General features: G+C 43.5%; 1 protein-coding gene across 3 annotated transcripts in view; it reads left to right on the top strand.

Annotated features, from left to right (window-relative positions):
- Nostrin (nitric oxide synthase trafficking) overlaps positions 1 to 23900 on the top strand; it is a 64137-nt gene that overhangs the window by 29952 nt on the left and 10285 nt on the right. For all 3 annotated transcript variants that reach the window (XM_004634781.2, XM_023719136.1, XM_023719138.1), the window contains 6 exons: positions 1253 to 1315; positions 4055 to 4153; positions 9126 to 9251; positions 18683 to 18781; positions 18877 to 19002; positions 23320 to 23428. In XM_004634781.2, the coding sequence (XP_004634838.1) occupies positions 1253 to 1315; positions 4055 to 4153; positions 9126 to 9251; positions 18683 to 18781; positions 18877 to 19002; positions 23320 to 23428 (622 nt within the window). The remainder of the gene's footprint in view (positions 1 to 1252; positions 1316 to 4054; positions 4154 to 9125; positions 9252 to 18682; positions 18782 to 18876; positions 19003 to 23319; positions 23429 to 23900) is intronic.

Below are 23900 nucleotides of genomic sequence, written 5' to 3'. Positions count from 1 at the left end.
TTAGTAGTCTGTGTAGGCTTGGCTTTGTCATCATGAAATTCTTTAGTTGTTCTTAATCATGGAAATATTTCACTTCTCCATTGTATTTGAAAGATAGTTTTGCAGGATAGATCAGTCTGGGTTGGCAAAATTCCCTCTTCCAAAGGTTGAATAGTATGCTATTTAAGTTTTATTTTTGAAAGTATATTTGCTTTAGATTCCAGGCCCATTCATCGAGTTAAAACTGGCATAGTGCATGAAATTATTCTTACTGCATTATTTATAATACACTGTGTCCTCATTTAACCAACGTGGGAAACCCAAAAAATTCTGTTTGCTGGATCTCAGGAAAGCTGAATAATGGCTGATCTACTGAATCTATGGAACAAGAGAAAGGTTCTGCTCTAACTGATAGCTGATCTTCCCAATGGTTGCCTAGATCCACTTCTATCATTATTATTAACATTCCTTTAGAAGAGAGTTAATTGTGATTAAGAAGCCAATCTCACTGGAATTGAAACAGCTATGCTGCAGGCAAAGAAACCATGTAAAATGAGCACTTCAAGGATGGTTCATCAGCGCTCCTGGTGTGGGTGTTTTTTGCCACATGAATTGATGTTGATGGGGGTGCTATGGCACCAACAGTAACATAGCCTATGTGAGGGTGTCCACATGGTTGTGCAGGTGTATGTGCCTTTTATATTCTCATGGGTTAGAAATCATTATTTTTGACAAATCCTGTCAAGAGACACTTGACACGGAGATAAGAGAGCTTGGCTACTTTCCTCAGGAAATGTCTACTGTAGGATTTTCAAGCTGTGGTAGACAGTGAGAGTGACTACACCAAAATTAAAGAATCAATACCACAATTATCTTAGTCAGTTTAGGTGGCTATAATAGAATAGCATAAGCTGAGTGACTTGGAAATACAGCAATTGATTTCTCATCACTCTGGAGGCTGGGATGTCCAAGATCTAGGTACCATCAGTGTCTGGAGGGGGCTCTCTTCCGGTGGCGTGGGCAGCCATCTTCTCGCCAGTCCCCAAATGGTAGAAGATGCAGGGGAGCCCACAGGACCTCTTTTATAAGGTGCAAATCCATGGGTGAGGGCTCCACACCCATGACCTAATCACTCCCTATGTCTCCATGTCCACATGGCAGCACCTTGAGGGAATATACTCCCTTCTATGAATTTAGAGGATCAAATATTTAGTCTGTTGTAATGAATAAACAAGAAGAGAGAATGACATTTTTCCATGTTTGTCTGTAATAGCTTGATAATGAAGTTGAAAAGACAGCAAGTCTTGTTATGAGCAACTGGAGTCAGCAAATTAAGGCAAGTATTCACAAATATCATTCATATAAACTCAGGTTTTAGGACTGAAGCTTTTCACTTTTGCCCAGACATGATTATTGGCTTTAGGGTTAACACTCCTCAGTGCCAATTGCAGAGAAAAATGTTTCCATATCTGAATGATAACATAGATATATCTTTTAACTAAGCCAATGGAAAGCATAGTTGAAAATGTAGCTATTATTAGTGGCTAACACTTATATAGCATATATTATGTGCCAAGCTCTATATCATTTATTTATTTATTTATATTAATTTTATTGAGAAAGAAATAGCAATGAGACAGTTTCAAAACAAGTTAGTAGGACAGTTACAATAATTAATACATTGCATATTGTTGTCAAGTTCTATATAATTTAAAGAGAGAAAAAAATAAATACAGGATTTTAAAACAAGAGAGGAAGTTAACAATGATTATTATATTGTATGTTGCTATCTTCAAAGTAGTTGCTCAGATTACACGGTATAGGCATACAAAATTGGTCAAGCTCTCTCTATATTTATATATTGAATCTTTACAAGAACCTAGTGTGATGCATGATCCTGTATTGTCCCATTTTGTAGAGGGGGCACCTGAGACACCAATAGTATAAGCAATTTTCCCAGGAGGAGAAAGCCGGTTAGTGTTTCAACCAAGAGTTCTTAGAACTTCTTGGACTGGATCTTTTCCATCATGCTGTCCTGCCTCTCTGGATGATTGGAAATTACAGCCAGCAGCAAACAGACCTGAGTTCTGGCTTCTCATGCATAGAACAGCATTAGTGATGCTGACCTCACTCTCTAGTGAGAGCGCTGTGTGTGTGTGTGTGTGTGTGTGTGTGTGTGTGTGTGTGTAGGGGGGACAAGGTCCAGAGAAGGGCAGATCTTGACTCCAAAAGTATGCATGGTCCACCTTCTCTGCAAATACCATGCTAAGACATGATCCTCACTTTTAAGTACTTTAAAATTTAGCCACCGAGGTAACATATGTGTAGGAAAGGGTGAGTAAAGTCCAAGGAGAGGAGTGAAGTCCTGGAGTGAGATGCTGGAGCATACTTTTAGAGGCTCTTAAGCAGCAAAAATAGCAGATGGAACCCATTTATATGGAAGATTATTTTAGAATAATCTGGTATTAGAGAAATTCATTTCAAGTAGGAAGGATAAGAGGCTAGGAAATCTGCTTTAAAAACTCAGTGATCCCCTTGGACAGGACTTACACCCTAAGAGTTGAAATTTTCCTTTTTTGTCTCTGAAGAGTTAGTATCTGAAGAGAAGCTTTGCAAGTGAGTAGTCTTCAACTACAGACGCCCTCAGATATCTGTCCAGGTGACTCAGAAACTTCCGATGAAACCAAGAACTACTTAGGCCAAGGGCATCATAAGAGATGTTTGAGGCCATGAACTTCTACACTCAATATTGGACTGGCAAAATGAATTTCATGAGAATCATTTTTATAATAAATACTTTCTTATTTGAACATTTGTAATAAATATTTAAAAGCCTCAGAAAAATATCAAGTCATTTTTTTTCTTTGACCTTTGCTCCTGATTTTCTGAGCTTTCTTTAAAAGGATTGTTTGTAAAAACCAATTTTCTTTCAAGACTCAGCATTCACAGGAAATTCAATACAATGAACCAAAAGCCAGGAACAATGTTCACAAGCTACAATTGCTTCCAAGAACAGCATCAACAAAACCCATTTTTAAAATTATTTCCAGTTTCTACCAAGTCATTATTCTAAGTAAAATGATTTTGTTTTTTGTGAAGAGTGACAGAGAAATTAGAGAACATAAAAATTCTTTAGCTATAATAATGCTCTTGCCAGTTACAATCCAAGGGCTTGAGCGCATCGATAATGAAACAGTCTATTTTGGAGACATCAATGCAAAGCCTTAAAGGCCCAAGGACCCTTGCTTCTCTGGCTGATTTATCCGTAGGCATGTGACTGACTGAGGGCAGACAAAGAGAGCTGTGGGATGCTCGATCCTAGAGTCTTCAAGTATTCTGAGAGAAACTGAAGCCTTTGCCTCTGTTTCCCAAGGAAAGGAGAAGCTTTCCCACTCTGCTACCCAGCCTCACGGTGCTGGCAGTCTTGAGGGAAAAGCCAGCCTCAAGCAACCAAATTTCCGAATAGGCTGAATCCAAGTCAGCTGAATCTTTCTGCATACTTTATCTCTGTAGCATCATCTCTCAGCCAAATCCAAGCGCGTAGACTAAGACGCGATCCTCTGGGTGCTTGGAGGCGAGCAAACACAGAGAGCTTCCTCCTTGCCCAACTCTTCACTCACGGCCCACACCCCAGTGAGGACAGGGCCTTGCCCAGGCAGCCCCAGCTCTCAAGCTGGGGCATCAGAGAGGGAGGCGCCCACGGGGCTGAACTTTTGGGGATATTTTTAAAGCAACCTCAACTGTGGCCAGTATGATTTAAAAGAGGTGCAGGCAGACTTCAGTGTTCCACGATGCTCTGGGGAACAATGGTGTGGAGGCCTGCAGGCCCTCCGTGCTCTAGCAAAGACCTATGAGTGTACAGTGCAATGGTAAAATCACACAGTGGTCCTCCCGTAAAGTGTTCACTACTGTGGTATTTTAGGCAGATTTTGAGGTGAGTGCAGGAACAGGGAAGTAAAATAATAAGATCATTTAAGCTAGCATGAAAACATACCTTGTTCCAGAAGAGAAGGGTTTTTCTCTTGATAATTAGTTTCTGCTCCTATTTTTCCCCATTTGTATGTTTTGACTCTAGGCTAAGAAGAAATTAATGGTGAGTACCAAGAAGCATGAAGCCCTCTTCCATCTTATAGAAAGCTCCAAGCAATCCATGAGCGAGAAGGAAAAGCAGAAAGTAAGCTGCCCTGTGCAGGGAACATGTGGCAGGGAGACCGGGTGCTGCATGCCCTCACCCAGGGACCTGAGAGCTGGTGGCGCCCCGCTTGGGTGGGTGCTCTGCAGAGCGGTGGGCAGGCTGATGAGAGGGATTCCAGGTTGCTCTGGGTCCACACATACTTTTAAAAGGCGTGATTGACAGGGGCCGAGGTGTTCAAGTTTATTTTTTGTTACAGAACTCCATGAATAGAAAAAAAAAATCTCAGTTCACATTCCATTCCAAATAAATGAAAACTATATATGCATACCTGTGCTAATATATATATACATAGCTCAGCAGCGCAGTACCTGCCTGGCAAGCCCAAGGTCCTCAGTTTGATTCCAGATGCCTCCCTCCCCAAATGTCTTCCTTATTGTCATGTCATGTCTCATTAGGCCAGTCTACTACTGCTTTTTCCCATGGGTGATGTTTGCTTATAACCAGGATCAGGAGAAAGAATCCGCTCTGATGTTTAGTTTATGTTGACATGATTATCAGCAAACTCAGTTTAGGGGTTCGTGGCAGAAATGGTTCTAAGATGTGTGCATTCTATGAATATTAGCTCTATTAAAGCTAGATGGTTCCTCTGTAAATCCTGATCCAGGCATTTGTCCAAAGCTTCATGTGCACAATAGTGTCCTCTTGATATTACCAGGAATCAAACTCATGACCTTGCGCTTGCCAGGCAAGTGCTTGTGCCACTGAGCTATGTCGCTGGCATGTGTCCCCTTGATCTTAAATAAGAGTAAGATTCAAAATTGTTCTTAGGCAAACATCAACACCCATAACATTGAGGTATAGGAATAAACTCAAATACCTCCTACCTATATCCCAATAGGCTATCTCATACATCTCTTGGGATTTATGTCCCGTATAAGAAACTACGAAATACTCAACACCTTCTCCAAAAGCTGGAAAGGCAAGGCAGTCAGCATCACTGTGGTCCCCGGTGTTCTCTAAAAGAACATGCTCACTGCCTGCGGCTTCATCATTCCATCCATAGAAGCTATGCCTTGAACAACTCAAAGTCATTGCTAGCAAGATTTTACAAGCTTCCTAATTCTTCCCATGTCACTCTTCACAGTTTGAAAGGCTCATAGCAAGTACTGAACAGTAATCTGCCCCCAAGGAGTGTCAAAGGCACCCAGACCTGCTCGAGCCCTCATTAGAAGTTGTTCTTTATTACTGCCAGGCAATCGCAAAGGAAGAGCTTGCCCTGCTGAACGCAGATTTCCTCTTCCTTCCCTCATTAAAAGCTTGCCTGAGTGGTGGAAGTCCACAGGCCTCCTCTGCTCTCCTGCAGTGTCCCCCAAGCACGATTGTTGCCTGGTTGTATGTCAGGGACCCCTCTCATCTCCACTGCTCCGTAGCTGTTGTTTTAGTTGCGAAGCTGACAGCGTTCCTTCCTCACCCACACAGAGCCGCGTCCGCAGCCCACGCCTCTCTGCTGTGCCGTAGCGATTCCTCCGAGTTCCTGCTCAGCGTCCTGGTTCCCACCAGACGCTGACCTCAGCCTTCATGGCCTTCTCTCCTCCTCGTCACCCTCTCCCAGCACACCAGCCTGCTGCCTGCCCGACAGAGCAGACAGAAGTCAGCATGGTTGGGTTCCAGGGAGGGCCGCCTACCAGGCTGCAGGCTGCAGTCCTCAGTTATGTCCTCCCATGGCAGGAGGAAGGCAAGGGCGAGCTCTGGGACTCTTTTCTGGGAGCAACAATCATGCCCGTGAAGGCTCTCCTGGTAGCACCCCGCCCTCCCACAGGCCCCATCTCCCATCACCTTGGGTGTTTGAATGTCAGCCTATGACTTGTGGAGCACACAGATACTCAAGCTTCTGCACCCACATCTTAGGAGAACTGGCAGAGTCACCGCCATCCTGTCACTGCCCTCTTCCTGGTCCGCCACCATCCTCTCTCCTGTTTGCAATAAGAGTTTTTGGAAAGCTTGATTGCTGTCTTCACTTTCTCAGCTCCTATTCATGCCTCAAACTGCCCTAACCATTTTCTTCTTTTTAACTGTAACAGTATCACACACACACTCTGTCTCTCTCTGTCTGTCTCTATGTCTGTGTCACTTTCTCTGTTTCTGTCTCTCTGTTTCTTTGTTTTTCTCTGTCTCTGTCTCTGTGTGTGTGTGTGTGTGTGTGTGTGTGTGTGTGTCTGTCTGTCTGTCTGTCTGTCTGTCTGTCTGTCTCTGCCTCTCTGATTTTCTGCCTGCCTCTCTGAAAATTTTATCTTAGACTCCTTTATGGACTCCCTTTTTCTCATGGACATTTTATATTGCTTTTCCTAAGGACTTCACCTCGGCCATCTCTGTTTAATTCACCACTGTGTTTCCACATTCAATCTAATACCATCAATGTCAGGTAGTTGGTAAATCTACTCATAAGGCTCCAGCTACCATATCTATGTGAACAATGCCCAAAACCAATCTCCCACCCTTACTACTCTCCAAACTGCCTCCCACACCTCCACAATCAGACTCACCACTTGTCTCTACCAAAAATACTTGCTAGCCCTGTGTTTCCTAGCTCCTTGTCTATTATCATCTGCTATGTCCTACCAATTATAATCCTTAAAAACAACATTTTTTTGAATTTCTTTACTTCTACCTGTCTCCCTGCCACTGCTGTTCTTGGCGACACTGTCAGTATTTGTCTGGATGACTGCAACAAATCAGAGTCTGCCTTCGGTGAGCCTCTTCCTGATAATCCCCAGGTACCAGCAAAGTTGGCATTCCTGATGCTTGAATCTGGCCTTATCATTCTCCAATTAAAAGCCTTCAGAGGCTTTCCAGTGACCTAGACTATAGGGCACCTTTTCTTATGTGCACTTAAGCTCTCTTGACTTGACCTCTGCCTGGAACTCGAGCAGCATCTCTCTTCTCTCCTCTCTCCCTCCTCTTTCTTTCTCTCTCTCTCACTCTCTCTCTCTGTTCCAACCTCACCAGTGTTTTGCATCATGTCTTGAGAGTTTGCCACACCAGTTCATACTTTAGGTTTATTGACACAAGGATCTTTTTCTTTCTTTCCCCATCTACTGTATGTGAAGTAACAGTTTAAATGTTATTTTCATTCTGAGACGAGTTTAGTTGCCTCTCTTGGTGTTCCAGTGACAGCTAAGCACGTCTGCCATCCAGGGTCCCTGGGGCCCATCACAACTTAGCAATGACCTGTGTGCCTAATTAGAGAAGAAACCTAATTTGTTGTCTTTTCTATCCCCCAAGTCCTTGCCCATGATGTACTGCAGTCACTCAATAAATGTCTGGTGAATAAGAGATTCCTTCCAAGAGAAAGAAAAAAGAAAACATCAATATCAATAAATTCTAGTAAAGGAAATTTTTAAAATAAAAATAATTTTTATGTCCACATGGGGCTATTTCTAGTATGCTTCCCACGTAAAAACGTGTGGTCGGTAGTGCCGTGGCACAGGCCAGTGAACACGAGGCATGATCCCCAAAGCAAGTCAGTGCTCCCTGCTGGAGTCCAAGCCCTCACCTAAGAATTTAAGACAATGTTTAGCAAGTACAGTGTAGCATTCCTTCAGCCCTTTCACTATGTCATTATCAAACCAAAATTCATAGGTCGTAGTCCTGCAGATTGATGTGGGTCATCACACTTGAAATATAAAACTAATGTGCTCTGGGTCGGTCACCCATCTGAGTGGCGGTGCAGTTAGATAGCCAGCCCGGCATATCAACTGGTGGTACTGATATTCAGCCCCTGGGGTGAATGTTCTTCATTATTGTGGTGTTGCTCAAAATCTCCTTAAACATAAAGAATATTACTTTTAAAAGTCATTGTCTCTGTCCTTGAAGCTGCTAAGCTGCTAAAACGAGAGGTGGTATTGCTATTCCTTAAGGTGTGATTTGAGCACCATTTGCATGGCCAACTCTGAAGAGGGAATGAAAGTTCAGATTTGCTAATCTCATTACAGAGTTAATGAATTAGTATTACTACTGGTGGGGTTCCAAATTTGGAATTTTACCAGCCCCTCCCTCCCCCAAATCAAACCTAGGCACAGGAAAGCTTTAAAATCATTCTTAATAGTAACTTAACTCAATTCTCAGACACATGAAATTTCTTGCCTGGGCATTTTAATCATTGGTTTCACCTAGTGTGGTCTGGGAACTTTTGTAATATTTTGATGTGGCAGATACTGGTGACCACTAAAAGGGGACTCCAGGAGCAGGACAAGGGGAAGTCACCTGTCACACTGCCCCTTGCAGTGAACAGTGGGCATGCATTGCAAACTGTTCTCTGGTGATGATTGTACTTGTCAATCTTCAGTTGCCGCTCAAGGTGCCGACAGTGTAGCCGACATGCGCCTTAGCTGCATTAGCTACCTGGGTCTTCAAAGCAGCCCAGGGACATGGAGCAGTCACCAGCCCCAACAGGGAAATCAAGAAACTGTGGCTCATGAGGTGTAGGTGACATCTGCAGCCAGAACCAGGGCTCAACCCAAGAAGTCTGACTCTAAAGCTGTAATGTTTGTTCTATAATGGCCAGAGAGGAAAGTGGCCAGGAATGTCACATGTCTCTGCCTGTCTTCATAAGAAATGGAAGAACCTTAAGTGTTGCCACAGAAGACTAGAATTTAATGGTTGACTATAATGTTAGGTTCGAAATACTCAATTTGTATTTTCAATTTTTCAATGCAATGTCATTTTGCCTTTTTGATTTCCTTTTGTCTCCTAGACAAATTATTATATAGGCAGTCAATTTCTTCATGTGTAAAATGAAGGGTATTGTATTGAAAGGACCTTAAGTCTCCTTGTGGCTCTGTCTCCCTTCATTTCTGAAATAGAAAAAGCTCTTTGGTCTTGTCATATATAATTAACTCTTTATATAGAGTTTTGTATCACTGGGCCATATGTACTTCTTTCTGTGGAATTGCGAAGGACTTTTTTAAATATGTTAATGACTATGACAGTGATAGTGATGTTTTTACTTTAGCTCTTCAATAAACTGAAAAAATCGACAGAAAAGTTGGAAAAGGAAGATGAAAATTACTACCAAAAGAACATGGCAGGCTATTCAACCAGACTGAAATGGGAAAACACACTAGAAAACTGTTACAAGGTAAATCTCATGTTCTCATTTGTTTCTCTTGTGGAGCTTTACCTGACCTTGCTGATGAAGGTGTGACCTGTAATTATGATGCCTATTTTCTGTCTTAGTGAAGATCCTCAGTCTCACAGTGATTCTCTGCAAACCACAATTCCTCTCATTTTCACTTCTCCATGGATACAGTTACTAATGAAAATGCATTGAGTATCGTTTGCCAGAGTGTCTGTTTCTAATTCTCAGTGGACTCAATAGCACTTAGCTGATTGCAAAAGTGTCATCAGAGTAAAGGGTTACTTAAGTCTTAGCTATTAGGTGCCCAAATGGAGTACCAGCTGAGCGCTGGCTCCCATGGTGACCCCACTTACAGAGCACCTTTGCATGCCAGCCATTGAGCTGGCCACTGGAGATTTACAGCAATGAATGAAGTACCATCTCCACACTTCAAACATGTGTTTTAGTAATACTGACAAACTCAGAAAGAATGAATTGGGGCAAAGCATCCAACAAGAAGAAGCAAGTCATAAAGGGGAAGTCAAGATCCCTTAAACAAATGAAATGATGGCTTAGTCATTTGACCAAATTTGGAGGGCATGATAGGAAGGTTTGGCAGGGACAGAAGACAAGAATACTTGTGCCCCTCTACAGGGAATAATTTCATGGTATCTAGTAAAACTGAAGTGGACATGGACCCACAACACAGTAGCCCCCCTTTCAGGAGACCATTAGCACCTATGTTTCAGTAATGATTCAAGAAGTTGGGTGTGGAGTGTGTGTCTGTGATCTCAGCTACTTGGGAGTCTATGTAAACTTTAAAAATTTTAATTTACACTAAAACTATGTTGATTGTATGTATGATTTGTAAAGTGTAGCTATTGGCTAGATCTCACTGTGTGTGTGTGTGTGTGTGTGTGTGTGTGTGTGTGTGTGCGTGTGTAGCTCACAGAGGGAATAGAGCAGGACTGTCACAGCCACACAGCCTGTGCTCATCCCTGGCGAAAGCACACAACCAACCCAGGACCAAAACACCTCCCAGCTATACTCAAATAGCTTAGCTCTCCATTTTCAAGTCAACATAAATATGACCAAATGGAGTAATCATCAATTCTTGTTGATAAGATACTGAATATTTTTGTTTTCTTTCAAGTTAAAAAAAAAAAGTTTCAATCTGCTACAATTCGAAAAGAAAGTACCCCAGTGGTTGATGTGGCCAGGGGTGACACTCAGTGCAGTCACATGCCCAAAGACAGCAACTCTATTCCTGATAGAGGGCTAGGGACATAGCTCAGCAGCATAAGCACCTGCCTGGCAAGCACAAGGTCCTAGGTTCAATCCCCAGTACCACTAAATAAATAAATAAATAAATAAATAAATAAATGCACACTGTATTCCTGATAGAGACATTTGAGACTAGTAAGCTGAAGTCACTGGCCCAAAGGGGTTCTGGAATTCAACCTAGGCTTCTACACTGGGTGTTTCCCCCAGAAGAATGGATTGTAGGAAGGCTCGAGGTAAGCGGAAATTGAAAGGCTGGTTTTAAATCTCCTGCAGTTCATTCACATTGAGACAGGATAGATGCAGAATTACAGAAGAAAGAAGAAAACAAAAGAGATGGAAAATTTAAGTCAAAGAGAGAGAAAAAATGAAAAGAAACCCCTCTTTCACTTTTACCATGGGGCATAGGATCTTGTTCCCTCCTGGCTTTTGCTGAGTAGATTTTAGATAATGTGAATAAGGAAAGGCCAGGGATTTAAATTCCAACTTCATCCATTTAAAATCTGGCTCTCCAACCCGGGCTTGACCTTGCCTTACCTCCTGAGACAGTGATAGTGAAGCTTTTATTTTTTTATTATTTATTTAATGTATTTAGGACAGGGTCTATGGGGTGTACAGAGTCTCACTACACAGATCGGATCATAGTACTCCTTCTGTGTTCAGCCTCCCAAGACCTGGGATTACAGGCACGTGCCACCATGCCCAGTCTCAGTCTCCATCCCAGCGTGCCCCAGGGGCTGGGCTGGCACACCATGCCTGGGATTTAACCCTAGCCACTGCGCTCTGCCTAAGCAGATGCTTTAGTCTGATGAGCTATCAGGCCGGCCCCCTTTTTTTTTTTTTTTTTTTTTTTAATGTATTTAGGACAGGGTCTAAGGGGTCTACAGGATTTCACTACACAGATCGGACTCGTAGTGATCCTAATGAAGCTTTTAGAGCTTTCAATGATGACGAACAGCTGTGGCAGCCATGACACAGGTTTGCCACCACCGTCTTAGAATTTCCTAATGAAGCTGTAGCTTTGCCGAGTGGCTGGCTTCTCCAGATGGCTCCATTAGGAGATGGAAGAGAAGATCTGGCTGCCACTCCATCCTGCAGGATGCCTTCAAGAACTCTGAGCAGACCATGAGCTCAACAACTCCTCCTTCCTCAGCCTCCTCCCTGTGCCACAGCAGCAGGCCACAATGCTGCTGCTTCCAGAATGGAGCTAATGAACGACTGGCCTTTGGCATGGTTCAGCATTGCTGGTGCTAGGGGCATTAACAGGGGCTGTTTCAAGGTCACTCCCCTCTTCGTGTCAGTTTCCCTATCTCGGGTTAGGATCCTCCTGCTCCTTTCTTCCTCCCCTCTTTCATTAGTCCTCATTTTATACCATAGCATCATGGAAATTACCTTTCCTTACAAAACCATCCTGTTGGTGACAAGATGCACATTCACTGACATTTCAAAAGACCTCCTTTGGACTCCAGCTTGTTTGTTGCTTTTATTGTTTTATTAGAAGGCAAATTTCATGCACTGTCATTCAAAACCCATCTCCTTGAGGGAAAGTAAGGCTTTCTTTCATTCCTCTGTGTCCAGGATCTTTGCTACTACTGTGCTGGGGGATGGCAGTATCTTACCCCTCTTCTGTTTGGCCCATGCAGCCCTGTGGACCCCGCCTACCTGTATGCTCTCTTCCACCTCCTGAGTGCCTGGCCTGGCCTATTGGACCCAACCTCTGTGAAGTCATCCTTGCTGCACACTCACTCCCAATAACAACACCCCTGCTCCTTGAGCCTACATGTATTCAGTCCAATAAATCATTCCCTCACGTACTACTCTGTTTGTTCTAAACTCCTGTAAAGTTACCTAAGTAGAAATATAAATTCACCAAAATACATAATCAGACTGAATTCACTTCAGTATAAGTGGAATGGAATAACTGGGGACTTTCAATTTCATTTTTTTGTCCATACTGTCACCATCCTTCTTTAAAAATTGAATATAAAATTCATTTTAGCCTAGCGTGTTGGTGCCGAACATAATCCCAGCTGTTCAGGGGAAGAAAGCAAGAGGATTCCAAATTCAAGACCAGCCTAGGCAATTGAACAAGACATTGTCTCAAAATTAAGGTGAGCCTGCTTAGGCAGAGCGCAGCAGCCCAGGTTTGATCACCAGTGTGCCGTGCTGGCCTTATCCCCAGGGCATGCTGAGATGGCGATTGAGACTGGGCGTGGTGGCACGCACCTTTAATCCCAGCACTTGGGAGGCTGAAAACAGAAGAATCACTACAAGTCCAATCTACATGGTGAGACCCTGTAGATCCTGTCCTAAATACATTTAAAAACATATTTAAGGTGGGTGGGGGAGTGTAGCTCACTGGTAATTGGACAAGGATTTGATCTTCAGTAACACACACACACACACACACACACACACACATACACACACACACACACACAGAATTTATCATAAAGTGTCTTTTCATCTCTTCTTACTCTGTAAGTTGTATTTACAAGTTCCTTCAGAGAAAACTCACTGAACTATGCTCAAGACAGTTTCCTAGGTATTGAGAAATATTACAAAGTCTGAAGTGTGGTTATTAAATGATGAAACCAACCACGCAAACCACAAGTCAAAATTATCCTCCTCACTTCATGGTCATAGTATATTCCTCTTTTCCAAGAAGAAGCAGTTCACTTGATAGGTGTATTCTATAATGTACCTTAAAAAATAATAGCTGCACTTGCAAGAATTTCCAAGAATCAAATGCTTGGTATTGATAATACTTATTCAAGGAATTATTTTATACAACCATTTCTAATGTTCACTGAAAGCTTTAAAAATGTTCCTTTTTTCACTGGATGTGTTAGTGCATACCTGTAATCCCAGTACTTGGGAGGCTGAGGCAGGAGATCTCCACAAATTTGAGGCCAGTCTGGGATACATAGTAAATTTAAGGCCAGCCTAAAATGCATTGTTAAGACCTTGTGTCAAAAACAAACAAAAAACAGTTCCTCTTCTCAACTATTGTGTTTCTAATCTGAACAAGAGAACAAGGACATGATCAGAGCGGCTGTTCCGGCAGCTCTAGCAAGGATGGTGCTTGGCCACTTCAGTGCGGACAGGTGACGACTCCTTACGGTTGTGTGTCCCTAAACAAGGGGGCTTCATCCTGGGAATTTACCGAAGTAGAATTTATATTTCTACTTAGGTAACTTCATCCTGATAATGAATGGTCAAAGGACCATTTCATTATCCAAATATCAATAGATACCTAGATGGCGTAGGTCACTTAGTCAGAGGGGCCCCCTGGTGCAGTTAAACAAGTAAACATGAGGTGGCAAGGCTGTGGCTGGTTAGCAGGGCATACTGTTTCAGGGTAATTTTTTTATACATAGAAGTTGTACCTTCTAAGGCAGTGATAAAAGCGTGGCTTAATAAATACACCAACATAGTCCACGTACACAATGGCATATGATATCCTCTTACACAGTGGGCAATGAAATAGGCTGGTTGACACCAGCATCGCAGGTGTGGAGTGTTCCGTATTGTGTGACAATGTTATGATGACCACAGTTCCAGCAGGTCACAGGAGATTTCTTGTTCCACTCTGATCTTCTGGGACCACTGCATAGAGGTTGGCATTGACTGGAAAATCATCAGGCTCACATGAGTACATGAAGTCTGATTAAAATATACAATTAGTATTTAATTAAAAGTTGAATTATTACAATAAAAGACACATCGCCATTAATTTTCCTCATAATACTTCCCCATACTTTCATCACAGTTCTCCCATCTTTTTATGATTTTTTTTTTGAAGCAGTTCTGGAAATCTTTTATGAATTTTTTTGTGGTTACCTTAATGTCCTAAATTGATCCAAAACATGGACAACAATTTCTGTCAAATCACAGCATTACAGTGTGTCTCACCCACCTTACTCACTGGATCTGGTACCACGTGATTTCTGGCTCATCTCCAAAGTCAGAATGACCATGAAAGGGAAACATGGTAGTCAATCAGGACTTAGAGGCAGCCGCACACACAGCTCAACTCAAGACACGCAAGAAAGACTTCCAGAACTGCTTCAGAAAGCAAGAAGCACAATGGGATAAGTGTGTTTGAAGTCAGGGGGAATATTTAAAAGGCACCTAATTGGCAGCATGTCATTTACTATAGGCAATTTTTAAAATGTAAATATTCACTGTAGTTTTTTTTTTAACATTTTTTTTAATTTTATTTATTTATTTATGTGTGTGTGTGTGTGTGTGTGTGTGTGTATGGCCAGCTCAGCCCACCAGGGGGCGGGGCTGGCTGGCATGTGGTGCTGGGGGATTGAACCGCAGTCCCTGTGTGTTGCTAAGCTTGTTCTAAGTAGGTGCTTTAGACCACTGAGCCATCTCACCAGCCCCTTCACTGTAGTTTTTAAATCACAGCTTGTACACATATTAGATGCCTTAGGACGGTGGTGGCGAACACATGGCACACGTGCCACGAGCAGCCACCATTTGTTACCATTTAAAGCCCCACAAGCTTCCCCACTGCTGCCTTAGAACACTGGTGCCAGGGGCTGGGGAGATGGCTCAGTAGAATAAGCGCTTGCCTGGCAAGTGCAAGGGCCTGAGTTCAATCTCCGGTTCCAAAAAAAAAGACCATCGGTGCCAAATTCTCTCCTAGGACCCACGTTTCACAAAAAGTAATTTCCTTTCTGCAAATATGTTTTGAGGGAGTAAATGAAATCAATACTCAGATTTCTGCTAAAAATACATTAAAATTAAAAGGGGAAAAACAACTCAAATGGCTAACAGAAAAGAGTGACTAGATTGTCTGCACAACTGACTGCTACGAAGTGATTAAGAAGGTATTTTCAGAAACTAATAGCATGGAAAATTGTTCAGGCATGACATAAGCAGAAAAAAATTGAATTCCAAATTTGAATAATTTGATAGATAATAAGAAGATTTAAAAAAAAAAAAGAAGATAAAAAACACATACACTCAATAGTCCAAAAGACATCAGAACATTGATAGTGGACCTCTCTGGGTGGAAGAATGATGAAGCTTTTAGAATGCATTTATTTGTGGCCTTTTGTGACCCTGGGACAATTTTCAAGGTACTGGCTGTACTGCTTAAAATACATATTCCTTCACACCTCCCCAGCCCCATTGAACCAGAATCTCTGACTGTAGGAAAGGGATCCAGGTGACTTCTGGTCATTCAGGACTTCAAGAACCTCTAGTTTAGAAAGATCATGGTACTTTTTTTAAAAAAAAAAAATCAGTCTTATGAAAGCAATTTAAAGGAAAACACAGTTCTACCAAGGTCTTTTTGTAGTCCAGACCTGAACCCGGACCAGCAGGGACTGGATAAATAATGAAGACTGTTATGGATTATCGCGGCGCGTGTGTTCCAGGAGAGCTCTAAACCCACTGTCTCTTGTGGTCTCAGTCTGACCAGATTTTCCCTCTACCTGCCACTATGAAAACACAAGAGGACAGTTTGAGGTCCTCCCGAGTCTAATCCCTCTATTGCTCATCTTATTCAAGAAGAGAAGGATAATAGAAAGCAATAATTCATTTAATGAGATATGGATCTCCCCTTCCCACAGTGGAATTTATTTCCAACTCCTTTCATGAGCAAACATAGATCATTTTAATGATTTCCCCAAAATGTAGTTCAAATCTGTTAAACATTACTGTCTCTACCAAGGGACGTTGGTTATTTTAGTCTCAGACTGATGCTCCGGGCACTTGCCGAAGTACAGGAACTGCTGCCCCCAGGGACCCAATGTGTTCTAAAACCTGGCTTTTTTTTCTTCCCTGTCTTTTGCTCCTAATGGTAAGCTGGAACAACTGCTTTCTAGATCTTTATATGTAGCATAAGGACTTTTTTTTTTCTTTTTTGGAAAAGTGACCCATTTGAGATCCAAACAAATTAGTAGAATTTGTCTCAGATATTTATCATGAGGCATTTTGATTCTGCCCTTTGAAAAAGCAATGTGTTGGACAGGCTGTTCTCCTATGTCTTTCATATTTTATCTGAGAAACAGAAGGGCAAATGGTCATATTCAAAGGGCTGCTGCCTGTGATTTTGAGACTCAAGAGACTGCCAACAGAAACAAAGGCATTTGTCTCCTGCTGGCATAAAAATTGTGCAGCTTCTGGGGGTCCGGGGATAGGCTCAGCAGCGCAGCACCTGCCTGGCAAGCACAAGGTCCTGAGTTTGACTCCAAGTACCCTAAAGGAAAACATTGTACAGCTTCTGATGTGTCTAAGAAGGTGGCCATGGGGCACAGCTCCAGGCTTCCAATCCAAAGGTCGGGCCCCTGGGCTCCACCTCTCCATTCGCATAGGATTGGCTAAGTGCTCAGTTACCACCTGTGCCTTTCACTGCTTGCATTTCAAAGGCGTTTCAACAGCTTTACACTGACGACAGGACACAGCATACGCAGGGATCATTATGTAGCCTGAAATGGGAAGAACACTCTGGCGTGTGCCGCAGCATGAATGAATTTTGAAAACATGCTAGGCGAAAATAATCCAGACATAAAGAAAACATATTTGATGATTCCTCTTATTTGAAATACCTATAATAGTAGAATTTATTGAGACAGAAAAGAAAATGATGATTTCTGGGGCCCAAGAGAGAGTGGAAATGGCCAGTTACGATTTCATGGGTAGCGCATCAGTTTTATAAGATGAAAGAAGTCCTGGAGATGGGCGCTGTTGGTGGCTGTACGACAATGCTAATTATGCAGACACTGAGGTATATACTCAAAAGGGTTAAAATGAAGCCAGTGGTGGCGTATGCACCTTAATCCAAGCACTTAGGAGGCTGAGGCAGGATGATCACTATGAGTTCAAGACGAGTGTGGGCTACATAGTGAGTTCGAGGCTAGCCTGAACTACAAGTGAGACCCTGTCTCAAAAAAAAAAAAAAAAAAAGAAAAGTTAAAATGACCTGCTTTGCATTATGTGAATTTTACCATCATTTATCAGGAGGCAGTGGGCTAGCATCCCGGAGCAGGCAGATGGTGGGAGCTGCAGCAGTGCCCCAGGTGGCTGGCAGGATAGCTGGGATCTCCTGTGGCTCTCCCCAGTCCCCTCCTTCCCAACGATCTTGAGACACAGCCCTGTTTTGTTTTGTGGGACCAAGGAGGTGGGATGGCAGCTGCAAAAGCACCCCACCTGGCTACCCCAGATGGAAGGATAAATTGTTCTTATAAAAACAGGACGGAGAGAATTTTGTCCTGGACACCCACCGTCTCTGTCAAAGCTCTGTCTTCCAGGTGCAACCCTGCTCCCAGCAGCCTCACACTGCCCCTGTGGCCTAGGGACCTACTCTGCACACCCATCAGACTTCTGCCTCCCTCCCCCCAGCCGTAGTCAGCAGCTAGAGCAGCAGGACTCTAATATCTAGCTGTTTCTAAAACGTTAACTTCAACGAGGCTAGTGTGGTGCCTCCATTTCTTCATTTGCCCTTCCTCCTCAAGGTCATGAAAAGCCAGTATGGAATTGTCTCCCCACATAGCCATCCAACTTTCAGAACAGCGGGCCGGGGGCTGGGGATGTAGCTCAGAGGCGGCACACTTGCCTAAGGTGTGCAAGCCCTGAATTTTGTCCCCAGTTCCATAATAGCAAAATAAACAAAAAGTGGACCCTGACCCTTGCCCTAATTTTAGTCCAGGATTACAAAATGATAGGGCTTTGGGATTCTGCTCCTGCCAAACAGCCTCCTGAGGCAAGTGATGCACGTGTCACTTACAGGCTCCTGCACTGAGAGACATAGGCCAACATGCACCTGTACCGCGAGGGATTCTGAATGTCGCTGGTGTCTAAGTGCATTGCCAACATGTGCGCACGAGTTTTTCTGGGCCTCAGTCTTCTCTTCCAGGAATCACAGACACTTCTTAAATGTGTTCTTTTCTCTCCTTCTTTGTAAACACCAGGAAGCCCACAGCGTCTGTGTAAATGGCTCTGGGGTCTAAAGACCCTGGATTAAGTTTCGGAGCTCAGTTCATTTTAAAGGAAGATAATGGGGTCACATTTTGCTCCTGCAACCTCCCTCCACCGTGACACAGTGAAAAGACAGTCCTGACAGTGAGCTCCGCCTCCCTCCAGGAGCTTGACAGGTGGCCTCAGTTCTACAGAGCAAACGGTTGATCTTGTCTCATGTTCATCCTCTTCAGAGCATCCTGGAGCTGGAGAAGGAAAGAATTCAGCTTCTATGCAACAATTTAAATCAGTACAGCCAGCACATTTCTCTCTTTGGCCAAACCCTGACCACGGTGAGTCTGAAGATCTCTCTAGTTCGGGTGTGCGTGGTGAGGCTGGGCAGAAAGCAATCCTTCCTCAACACTGTGCTGCTCTCCCTGCCCTGCAGTGCCACACACAGATCCACTGCGCCATCAGCAAGGTGGATGCCGAAAAAGACGTCCAGACTCTCATGGAGGAAACTGCAATGTTATCGGCAGACAACAAATCTGAGTTCCTGTTAACCGATTACTTCGTAAGTAGGACACAGCAGGAAGTTACCCGAAGGGGGCGGGACCTTGGTATATTGAGAAAAAACTGAAAGTAACTATCAAGTAAATTTTGTTCTGTAAATGAAAATATTGACTTTTTTTCTCATGGTTGTTATAAATAATTATATGGTATATGGGTTACAAACTGGGCAGTGGAAATATATCTTTGGTATTCTCTGGAAGAAAGTCAAGAAGGGTTTTAGGCAGAATCTTCTTGTTCAGCCTTTGACTTAGTCTGTCTTATAGTGCTGTAACAGAATACAAAAGACTGAGTAACTCGTAAAGAACCTGGGTTTATTTGGATCAAGGTCCTGGAGCCGGGGAAGTCCAAGATCCAGGGGCCCTATCTGGTTGGGGCTTCATTCTGTCACATATGGCAGAAGGTGTCAAGTGAGTGAGACAGCAAGAGAAAGCCAAACTGGCTTTTATCACTAACGTACTCTCGCGATAATTACATTAGTCCATTTAGGCAGAGCCAAGGTGACCCACTCACTTCTTCAAACCCCCCTCTGCTAACCCCACTGAGTCCAGGATCAAGTTTCCAACACAGGATCGTTGGAGGACTTTTTAAGCATAACATCTTTTCTAAGACTCATACCAAGCAGATGTGTCTCATGGTCTATACATGATGCCTGTGTATCATATTGTGCCTGGACTGGTTGTCTACACAAATCACCCCCAAATTTAATGGTCCAAAACTGACACTGATGAGCTCACAGTTTATGTGCGCTGGGAACCCAGGCACAGCTGGACTAGAGACATCTTAAGGTTCCCCTGGTAGACAATTCACATCCAAATCCATGCAGGTGGACCCATGGCCAAGCTCGTAGGCTTCCACTGTTTGCTGGATACGGAGAGATCTATTTCCCTGATGCAATGGGACTCTGTCTCCCTCCATGGCAGCCTGTGTTCCCCAGAAGGAGAGCCAGGGAGCCCATGAAGGGGTCAGGGTCCACTGGAAACTAGCCTCAGAAGTGACAGCTCGTCCTGTTCTGTTAGTTAGAAGCAAGTCAGGAAGCGTGGCTCACACTTGTGGAGGAGGTGGCACAGAGGGCTGAGGCCTAGGAGGTGGACAGCACTGTCAGGACTTTTCATGGCTCTTCCCTCAGAATGCTTGGACCAAATGATCCGGGGCTTGTTGTGAAGGCATTCAGTGATTCTACTGCATGACCTTTCTGGCTGAAAAATGATCATTGTCCCTATAGCCCAGGCGGGCCTCCCAAATGCCGGGTTTATTGGCATGTGCCACCATACACAGTCTCAATTGCAGTCTCAGGGCACCCCAGGGGTGGGGCCAGCAGGCTGGGGATCAAACACCAGTCCCTGCATCTATCTAAGCAGGTGCTTTAATTCACTGAGCTGTCTGGCCTGCCTAGCCCGGGTATCTTGTTTCTGCTATCTTGGGGTCAATCTTCATCTTTTGGGATGGTGCTGGCCTCTGCTTCCCTTAATTATGATGTTCTCCTTCTCCTCCTTTCCCCCTTCTTCTCCCTTTCTTCCTCCTCTGTCCCTCGCCCTCTCTCCTTGTCTGCCTCCTTTTTCACCTCTTCCTTCTACTGTATGAGATAGGTTCTTGTCCCAATATCTGGGTTCAAATGATCCTACTCAGATTCCTGATACCTGGGGCTACAGGTGTGCATCACCATGCCCCACGAAGTTTTGTTTTTGATTGTTTTGTTTGCTAGTTGGGTCAAACCCGGGGCTTCACACATGCTAGGGCAAGCACTGCCCTTGGGAGCTGATGAGTATTCACCAAATCTACACAAAGAATTTCTGCAGCTCTTACCTACACCCTCTGATGTATTTTATTCAGACTTTGAAGTTCAGATTGTGGCCCTCTCCTCTCTGATCTGTGGACCCCGCCCACCAACCATGCTGTCGGATTAAATGTACCACTGAAGCCTACAATACTGGATCCTTGCTCAGGAAGCAGGACATGGGGGGCAGGCAGGATCGTGGGTCCTGACAGCTCCCACTCCCCACCATCCAAACAACTGCAAGCAGCTGCTGATTCCCTGGATTCTTTTTTTCTACTTGGACCACAGGGAAGTTAGCAATCTGCTCCGGGCAGAAATAAGGATGAATGTAGGAGTGGAAAGGGAGAGAGATCACAGAGGGAAAACATCTTTCTTTGCTCATAAATAGTATGAGTGAGCCCTCAGGTGGAGAATTGTACAGAAAATCGTATCTATTGTTTTCTTATTAAGAAAAATAGAAATGCTCACATCAGCTAACCTGTCCATAGACTAAAGGTCATATCCCTTGGAAATTTAACTAGGTTCCATCAAAATATGAGGTAACTACAATGCTTCATCTTTAATTGGCATATTCATGGGAATTTTTAATTTCTATGAAGCCATTGCCCCAGAACTCACCACCACATATCTAAGCATGAGAGAAACAACAGTCTCACAACGAGTGAAGAATTGTTGTGCTATCCTTAAAGCAAGTACTCTAACGTCTGACTGTACAGTCACTGGCATACGCATAGACTGATGTTTATCCAGTGCTGTGAGCTTACCTGGATCAGAATAAAAAAGAACAATCTGAGTTGAAAAATGAGAGAGCTGGTAGTTACTGTAAAAGTGAAAATGTTCACATGGTTACTGTAAATGTCCCACTCAAAAGTTTGTGTCTGCAGTTTTATGGGCTTCCTTTGATGCTGCCCTCCTTCCTAACAAGTGCTTGGGAAAGGATAGACTTAAGAAAGCTAAACAATGGTGACACACCCCATTCTTGGGCAGACCAGGAGGCCCAGTCTGCCCCTGGAAGTGTGTGTGTGTGTAAGAAATCAAAGTCCCGAAACAGGCCATGTGAAGTCTTTGGCACATGAGCCAGGTAGACAGGTCGTTGCTCCAACAAGGAAGGACTGAGTGCTAATTAGGTGTCCTGGCAGAACCACCTAAGGGCATGATGTCAGGGGTGGGGGCCTCAGCTGTGGGAGACATGTGATGTGGTGGTAAGGACTTGGCTCAAAGTATTATAGTTGTGTCTTGGGGGTGAATGCTTCTGCTTTTTCCCTGGGCCTTCCTCTATTTCTCTGTATGACAAGGAAAATAAAAATCAGCCTCATTGAACTGTTTTAAGGAAGTGCATGTAATAAAGATTATAGTAAAACTTTTATGAATATACAAGGCACGGTATGTAAGTACAATATTTTCATTGATTTATTGCATCTTTATAAAGGCTGCTTCCTTTGGTCATCCTTACTTTCCCTGATTTGTGCTGTTACCTAAGGCGAATGCTCCCACTGGTACTTAATATCCTACTTTTCTCCTTCCTTATCAGAGAAACTTTCCTCATCTGTTTCTAAGTCATTAATCTCCCCCCCTCTGGCCTTTGCTCTACAGGTTTCTGCCCTTCAGGGTCAGCCCCCTCCCTGTCTTACCCCAACATAATTGATTTTTATTCAACCCTTGAAATAATCCGTGTGAAAACTCAGAACTCAGTAATGGTCCCTCATGGCCTCTGGGTTAGATCCCCAAAATCTGGCACTCCCAGGACCCTCCCTGTCTCCTTTGCTTTCGCCCTTTCTCCCACACCAGTGGCTGTGGAGCCCCTTACTCTGATGGCTGGAAAATCCTACTGCAGTCTTCAGCCCCCTCAAAGCTTCACACTGCCACTGCCCTTGGCCACCACACCATTCACAGATATCTGCTGCCTTCGCTGCCTGGTCTCTTCATGCTCTGCTGCAAGGCCTGGTGGAATTATAAACCCATCTTGGGTAGAGCATGTGTTTTAGCTCATGAGTTTCCAATACCAAGCCAACACTGAGCCTTAGGAACACTCAGTCACCTCTTCAGGCCATCTTAGCCTGAGAGACACACGCAGTCCTCTATTTGAATTCCTGAAGGAAGCTAGGGAGATAGCTCAGTAGAATAAGTGCTTGTCTGGCAAGTGCAAGGAACTGAGTTCAATCCCCAAAAATCTAGGTTGGATTCCTGAAGGACTCTAAATTCAATACAGTTACATGATTTTCAGGAGCAATGAGGATCCAGCCAATAGATGTACTTGTCGAGAAATTAAAACAACTATGATAAGTTTCCTCCTCCTCCAAGAATAATTTGTTCTGTTAAACAGCGTGCTGAGTCATGTGCCTACCAGTTACGAAGAAGATGTTTTCTTATTGATTGAGTCTAGAACAGGTAGAACGATGTGTGTAATACCAAAGATTAGCTCACTTCATTTTTGGTCCTTAATTTTCTCCTTCTGTAAAGTTAAAATTAAATGCAGTCAGTAAAAGTCCCAGTAGCAAATCTTACTTTTTTCTCGTTATCAAACATCTTTTTTTTTTCCTAAAGGAAGAAGATCCTAACAATGCAATGGATAAAGAGAGACGAAAATCCTTAATAAAACCAAAATTGTTGAGACTGCAAAAAGACATTGAAAAAGCCTCCAAGGACAAGGAGGGTGAGTGAGCGTGTTCTGCAGCGGCTGTGGAGGATGGCACGACCCTCGGAGGTTTTGTTCTGAGTTAAGATTTGTCTGCTTTCAGTGGCTGGGGCAGGGATCATCCTGCTTGAAGAACTCCATTATGGGGCTGGGGAGATGGCCTAGTGGCATAAGCACCTGCCTGGCAAGCATATGGTCCTGAGTTCAATCCTTGGTACTTAAAAAAAAAAAAAAAGAAACTCCATTATCAAACTTAAGTTGTGAATGGAGAAGAAAAGTTTTAAAAAGGAAGCAAAAAGTGTACAGTGCCATTTGGGCCTATTTATGAGAGCTGTGTATGAATTATACACCATTTGAAGGAATAAAGCATTTTATTCTGTTCCTGAAATTGGCTAGGAAGAGACAATTTTTGTTACTTTAAATATGATGAATAGTGTGGATGGAGTTTTGGTCAGCCTTCCTTCCTTCCTTCCTTCCTTCCTTCCTTCCT

Source organism: Octodon degus, unplaced genomic scaffold (assembly GCF_000260255.1).
Source record: "Octodon degus isolate 3935 unplaced genomic scaffold, OctDeg1.0 scaffold00065, whole genome shotgun sequence".
NCBI classification, from domain to species: Eukaryota; Metazoa; Chordata; class Mammalia; order Rodentia; family Octodontidae; genus Octodon; species Octodon degus.
This window is presented reverse-complemented; position numbering and strand designations above follow the sequence as displayed.